Below are 7,448 nucleotides of genomic sequence, written 5' to 3'. Positions count from 1 at the left end.
GAGGGAAGCATGCTCCCCGCTGAGCAGAGAGCCTAATGTGGGACTCGATCCCAGGACCCCAAGATCATGACCCGAGCCGAAGGCAAAGGCTCAACCCACTGAGCCACCCAGGAGCCCCCTGAGATTTCATTTTTTAAAACATCTTTTAGTTTGGCTGTGGAGGAGTTGGAACACTTGTACAATTTGGTGGGAATGTAAAATGCAAAAAATGCTTTGCAAGACTAAGTTTGGTGGTTTGGTGGTTCCTCACGAAATTAAAACTAGAGTTACCATTATGACATAGCAGTTCTACTTCTGGGTACAGACCCCAAAGAATTGAAAGCAGGGACTCAAAGAGATATTTGTACACCTATGCTCATAGCCGTGTTATTCACTATAGTCAAAGGTGGAGGCAACCAACATGTCCATCAATGGATGAATTGATAAAATGTGATTTATCATACAATGGGTTCTTCAGCCTTAAAAAGGGAGGGAATTCTGATATGCTACAGCACAGATGAAACTTGAAGACACTGTGGTAATTGAAATAAAAGGACAAGTGCTATATGATTCCACTCAGATGAGGTACCTAAAGTAGTCAGATTCATAGACACAGAAGGTAGAAGGGTGGTTGCCAGGTGCCAGGAGCAAAAGGAATGGGGAGTTAGTGTTAGATGGGGGCAGACTTTCAGTTTTGGAAAACGAGGAGTTCTGTGCATGGATGGTGGTGTCGCTGCACAACAGTGGGAATGTGTTTCATGCCACTGGCCTTATCAACTTAGAGTATCATCGGTGATATTGGTGAGATCTGTTTCAGTGGCATCCAGGGGGTGGGGAAGCCACATCCCAGGGGGGCTTTGAATTCCACTGTGAGTTCTGACTCACAGATCGAGCTACCCACTTGAAGATCAAATAGGCATCTCAAACTTACCACAAAACCAAACTCTTTGCTTTCTCTCCACCATCCAGACCTCTTTTATTTTCCTTCTTCTCATCTTAGTGGATAGACAAATTCTGCCAGTTCTATTTCAACCCACACACAGCTAAGCAGCTTCTTACTACCTCCAGTCACCATCTTCTCTCTTGGACTACTTTATCAGGGGGCTGATGCTTTTCTTTCCACTCTATAGTTTCTTCATCATAAAAGAACTTTAGAAAATATAAATAAGATCATCTCACATCTCTGCTCAGAACTTTCCAAAGGCTTCTCTTCTCGGAGTAAAAGTCAAAAACCTTACTTAGCTAACAGTTCTTACTGGAGCATGTTCGCCAGCATGCCAAGAACACTCTTTCTTAGGGGCTGTGCTCTTGTTCCCTGTGTCTGGAACCCATTTTCTCAAGACCTTTTACAACTTTATCTCTCTTCGCCTGAGTTTCCGTTTTGAGAGACCTTCCCTAACTACCTGTGATTTTTTTAATTTATTTCTTTTCAGCGTAACAGTATTCATTGTCTTTGCACCACACCCAGTGCTCCATGCAATACGTGCCCTCCTTAATACCCACCACCTGGCTCCCCCAACCTCCCACCCCCGTCCCTTCAAAACCTTCAGGTTGTTTTTCAGAGTCCATAGTCTCTCATGGTTCATCTCCCCTTCCAATTTCCCTCAACTCCCTTCTCCTCTCCATCTCCCCATGTCCTCCATGTCATTTGTTATGCTCCACAAATAAGTGAGACCATATGATACTTGACTCTCTCTGCTTGACTTATTTCACTCAGCATAATCTCTTCCAGTCCCGTCCATGTTGCTACAAAAGTTGGGTATTCATCCATTCTGATGGAGGCATAATACTCCATCGTGTATATGGACCACAACTTCCTTATCCATTCGTCCGTTGAAGGGCATCTTGGTTCTTTCCACAGTTTGGCGACCGTGGCCATTGATAGTTTTAAAACGTGTCTCCAAATTCTTTGACATTCTTCCCATCAAGAGTTAAAGTCTAATTCCTTTTTCCTTGAATATTGTCTGGCCATAGTGATACACTTTTTTTTTTTTTTAATATTTTAAGGCAGATTTTATTTATTTCTAAATAAGGCAAGTAAAATGCAGATTTAAAATTAAACAAGGTTTTCAATAATTTCTGGTCATTATATGGTGAGAGAATTATGAACATCAAATTTTTAAGTATTATTGTACAAAACTGAAAACAAATGCTTTCCAAATTGTAGCAAAACAAACTCCCCCAATACCATTAAGTCTATAAAGACATAGTGATACACTTTTAACAAATAAAATATGAAGGCAGTGATACTGTTATTCTTCAGGCTGGGTCATGAAAACTACTTGGAATTCTGGCCCCAGGACAGAGCCATCATTTGTGAGGAAGCCCATGTCACCCAGAGAGACCACAGATAGATACTCCAACAACAACAGCCCCAACTGTGGTCCTCGTTGACAGCCAGCAATGACCATTAGATACATAATCCTTCAGGATAACTCCCACCCAAACCTCTTTGTCTGCAACCATATGACAAACCCTGACGGAGCATTGCCTCGCTCAACACAGTCACTCCAGAAAGATGAGAGATAAATGATTGCTGGGACACTTGGGCAGCTCAGTCAGTTAAGCATCTGCCTTCAGCTCAGGTCATGATCCTGTAGTCCTGGGACTGAGTCCTACATCAGGCTCCTTGCTCAGCGAGGAGCCTGCTTCTCCCTCTCCCACTCTGCTTGTGCGCTCTCTCTCCCTGACAAACAAATAAATAAAAATCTTTAAAAAATTAAAAAAATTAAGTGATTGCTGTTATTTTTTTAAAAATTGTGAACTAATATTTATTGAGTGTCTTCTAGCTATTACAGGTATTTTATATATAAGAGTTTGCTTGAACTCTGTAATAGCCCTGGTTAGGTAAGTATTATTTATTTTTAATTGTTTTATTATTACCTTTATTTTCACCGCTTGCCCAACACAGAGCTTGACCTCATGACTTTGAGATTAGGAGTCCCATGCTCCACCAACTGAGTCAGCCAGATGCCCCAATGATTGCTATTATTTTATGCCACTACGTTTAGATGGTTTGTTTTTCCACAACAGACCTTTGTAGCATGACCCTGCCACATTTCCACAGTTACATTCCTTATCAATTACTACTCCCTGGCCTAGATATATTTTTCTTTTCCTAATAGCACTTAGAGGAAGTATATATACTTATATATATATTATATATATATTATATATATAAGTATTTCATGGAGCAGATGTTCCAAGACATGGGGAGGAGAAGAGGGGGGGAAAAAGACTATTTATATATAAATATATGCAGATGTTCCAAGACATGGGGAGGAGAAGAGGGGGGGAAAAAAGACTATATATAAATAGTCTTTTTCCCCCCCCTCTTCTCCTCCCCATGTCTTGGAACATCTGCTCCATGAAATTAGAAACTTTGTTTTGTTTGCTGATATATCCCCAGTGCCCAGAATAGTACCTGGTACGGAATTGTCACTTGAGTTCAAACTGTATGTGTTAACTGGATGTAGCTGTGGTCCGGTGGTGTGGAAAGGCATCCAGTGGGAATGAGAAGGTATTGGATGAAAGGATTATATGTGAATTGGAAAATGCCAGATAGGTGATATTTACTATTCTCATTATTCTTTATTATTATTATTCTCATTATTCTTGAAGATACTTCCACTTTATTACTAGTGGTACTTAATAGTGCTATTTTAAAATGTGGATAATGGAACTATTTTTCTTCCTTTCTTGAATACATATTTTTTTAAATTAAAATTAATGTTCTGGTACATTCATGGGATCGGGTTTATGCTCCCAAGTTTGGGAGGGTGGTTGACGTCAACTTTTCTTCACATCTTTTTTATAGGTTTGAGGTGAGATTTTCTTGGTATTGTTGTGGTTTTATGGTCAGAGGCCCAGGAAAGACTATATCTTGCCCTGCCAATCATCCTAACTCCCGAGGGCTCCCAAGGAAACAATATGTTCAAAGAACAATAGCAAACTTTGAGCCAGAGTGCCACTTTGTTAGTGTGTGAGTTACAACCAGTAACCTCCATTGTGGACTCACTGGTCAAAGGTGAGCTGGAAAATAGTCTGGGCCTACCCTCTTCCCACTCGGAGCCCCAAATCTGAATTGAGGATCTGTGTGCTTAGCCCTGGTGTATTACAGAGAGAGGTGACTGGGCCCAAAATGGGGACGCCAAGGAGACCATGAAAAGAAGAGGACTAACCAGGGGCAGGCTGGAAGGAAGGGGACTTCATCCCTGGATGAAGGGCACACTAACCTTCATAAAGTATGCACCATTGAATTCTTTAGGTTCTGACTAGCTGGATTGGTAGCTCTTTTTCCTTGGAAGGGGAGATATAAAAGGTATTGGTTAAGACTAAATCATGGGGAGAGAGGACATAAGTGGTTTTTTGTTGTTGTTGTTGTTGTTGTTTTTTGCAGTGTGTGCTGCCATTGTCTCGGCTGTCATTAGCATCTATCAGCAGCGTACTTTTATTGAGTCCTTATTTTAAACCCAGCACTGTGATGCAGTCTTTTGAGGATGCCTTTCTTAAGATGAATAGGACCTTTTATGAAATTTAAAAAAGGCCCAACCATCCTACTTGGAGTGGAGTTGTGGTGAATATGAATCATGAGGAGCCAGGTATGAAAAATGTTGAACAGAATTAGAATTATATGGTGCTCCAGGGGAAAGAAAACACTCTCTCTCACCTGGGGAGATGTGAGGTGGCTTCATGAAGGGCATGGTATTTTATCTGAGCTGCAGGCAATCCTGATGCAAGTACCTAGAGTTTGGAATCTCACTCGGCAGCATCCAAGGACAATCAAGTCTGTCCCCAGAGCTAGATTCAACCCAGAATGTGGGGATGGTGGTTGAGGAAGAGGGTGTAGCAGAGGAGTTTAGAAATTGGGATGCATGAGGGTTAAGGATTTGAGGAACTGGGGGTGCACGGGGCTCTCAGAGGTCATCCCTTTGTCACAGGCTATCAGCACAGGCCATAGATTCCTATGAGTTCACGTTTTCCACTTGTACCCTCTCTAGAAGGTCTGCAGATAAAGCTAATTTGCATCCGCTTTTGTAGTTCTGTCTTTAGGTGAGAGTTTATGCCCCTCAGCAGTCTGTGTGAGGGCCCAAGAAGGGACTTGGAAATTATTTATGGAGTAATGAGAAGACTCCCTGGCCATGGTAACCCAAGACAATGAGGTCTGTGTTCTTTAAGCCTTCCGTATGTAGAGCCTTCCCCTGGTTCATCTCATTCCCAGCACAAAGACCCTGAAAGGGGTCTTTGCTATCATAGCCCACAGGATAAAGCCTTCACTCCAAATAGTTTTCTTAGAGCTCCCTTCATGTCCTTGTTCCTCAGGCAGTAGATGAAGGGATTCAGCATGGGTGTGACCACCATATACATCACTGAAGCCAATGATTCTTTATCAGCTGAGTGGGAGGATGAGGGATTCAGGTAGACCCCTGTAATGGTCCCATAGAAGAGGAGGACTACAGTGAGGTGAGAGCCACAGGTGGAAAAGGCCTTTTGTTTGCCTCGGGCAGATGGGACCTTGAGCACAGCAGACACAATGTGCGTGTAGGACACAAGAATGCCAAGAAAGGGGATGAGGACAATCAAGCCCCCCACCAGCAGAATCATGAGCTGGTTGAGCTGGGTGTTAGAACAGGAGAGCTGGAGCAGGGGAATGAGGTCACAAAAGAAGTAAGGGATGGCGTTGCTGGCACAGAACTCCAGCCGAGCCATGAGGACAGTATGTAGCAGGGAGTGGAGGCTGGCAATGAGCCAGGAGCTCCCTAGCATCAGGGCACAGATTTGCAGACTCATCATGGTGGAGTAGTGCAGGGGGTGACAGATGGCCACGTAGCGGTCACAAGCCATTGCTGTCAGGAGAAAGTTGTCCATATTGGCAAGCAAAATGCAGAAGTAGATCTGGGTTAGGCAGCCGCCGTAGGAGATGGACCGAGTCTGCGTCTGAACGTTCACAAGCATCTTGGGGACTGTGGCAGAGATGAAGCCGAAATCCACCAGGGAAAGGTTGCTGAGGAAGAAGTACATGGGCGTGTGGAGGTGGGAATCTGAGCCAATGGCCAGGATGATGAGCAAGTTCCCAGCTGCCCCGACCAGGTACATGACAAGGAAGAGCCCAAAGATCAGCTCCTGCCTTTCAGGTTGGCTGGAGAGCCCTAGGAGGATGAACTCAGAGATGCTTGTGTGGTTTTCTTCCTCCATGATCGGCTGGTCCTGCTGGGAGATCCAGACCAGGCACAGGCTATAGGGAATAGGGGGTGGGACCAATGCCTCCCTTCTTCCCTCATACAGCCTCTCAACTCACATCTGGCTAGCTCACATCTCTCTGTTCATTTGGTATGAAGCCCAAAGAACACTCTCCACTTACCAAAGGAAAAGCTTCGACCAGGGAGTCTTCAGGCCCCAACAGACCCTGAAGTCAGGGTTTTAATTATTTCACTGCCAAAATACTGCTGATCCTGAACTGGCAAAGCCCCATATGCCATCCCTCTAAGGAGAATCCTTGTGACATACGACCATGTACTCCGTGGTGCTAACAAACAAGGAGTACTTAGGGTCTTTTGCCCATCTCCTCGCCCCTTGCCCAGACTCTATCATACTCTCACTCTTTGATTTGAACAACTCATGTCTCACTATTAAGTAAAGAACTATAGAAATATAGGGGCACCGGGGTGGCTCAGTGGTTTAAGCCGCTGCCTTCGGCTCAGGTCATGATCGCAGGGTCCTGGGATCGAGTCCCGTATCGGGCTCTCTGCTCGGCAGTGAGCCTGCTTCCCTCTCACTCTCTCTGCCTGCCTTTCTGCCTACTTGTGATCTCTCTCTGTCAAATAAATAAATAAAATCTTAAAAAAAAAGAACTATAGAAATATAATTTCTTCTTACTCCCAGTAAGATTGCCACCTGAAGGCCCTTTCTCTACAGAATTCTGGAACCACAGTGGCACATATATAGAACCAGAGGGTCTTATTTGTACATACCCTTCTTCCCCTCAAATACTTTGTCTTCTTTTGTTTTCCCCAGTCACATACAGCCCAGGGCTTAGCCCCGGCTGCCACTTGTCATAGACTCTGGGTCATTTTGGTCCTGGTGATGATGACGTGGATGAAGTATGTCAGGACAAACCTGGACAGAAGAGCCTGCTGACTGGGACAGCACAGCCAGGCCTTCCGTCTGGGCTTATCCAGGAGGGGGATTTGCCTCTGGAGGATAAGAGTCGCCCCTGCAGATAACAAAGAGAAACTACAAGTGTAAAATCGCTCAAAGGAATGGAGTGGGCAAAAAACCAAAAAACAAAAAACAACGATAGAAACGCACTAAACTGGAGTTCGTAATAGTTAATTGTGAGCTCAGCTGAAGTTTCATTAGATACATCGCTTGTTTTCCAGTGCTTCACAAGACATAGTAGATCACAAAGAGGGATGGGGGGCAAGGAAGAACTTGAATCAGTGTGCTGAGTGGGGATGGGGGAAGAGCTG

The 7,448-nt window shown here is 44.1% G+C and overlaps 1 protein-coding gene across 1 annotated transcript; it reads right to left on the bottom strand.

Moving 5' to 3' along the window:
* Positions 1-5,229: 5,229 nt before the first annotated feature.
* Positions 5,230-6,174, bottom strand: LOC123933463 (olfactory receptor 1F12-like). The gene has a single exon (XM_045992653.1). It carries the CDS (start codon positions 6,172-6,174, stop codon positions 5,230-5,232), a length of 945 nt encoding a protein of 314 aa, XP_045848609.1.
* Between the last annotated feature and the right edge of the window lie 1,274 nt (positions 6,175-7,448).

The sequence above is a fragment of the Meles meles genome, chromosome 21 (assembly GCF_922984935.1).
Source record: "Meles meles chromosome 21, mMelMel3.1 paternal haplotype, whole genome shotgun sequence".
Taxonomy (NCBI): Eukaryota; Metazoa; Chordata; class Mammalia; order Carnivora; family Mustelidae; genus Meles; species Meles meles.
The sequence above is the reverse complement of the archived record's forward strand: the minus strand, read 5'-3'. Positions and strand labels throughout refer to the sequence as shown.

What these genes read in the sequence shown, in the direction of transcription:
- LOC123933463 (XM_045992653.1), bottom strand. Translation starts at nt 6,174, where the DNA reads ATGGAGGAAGAAAACCACACAAGCATCTCTGAGTTCATCCTCCTAGGG.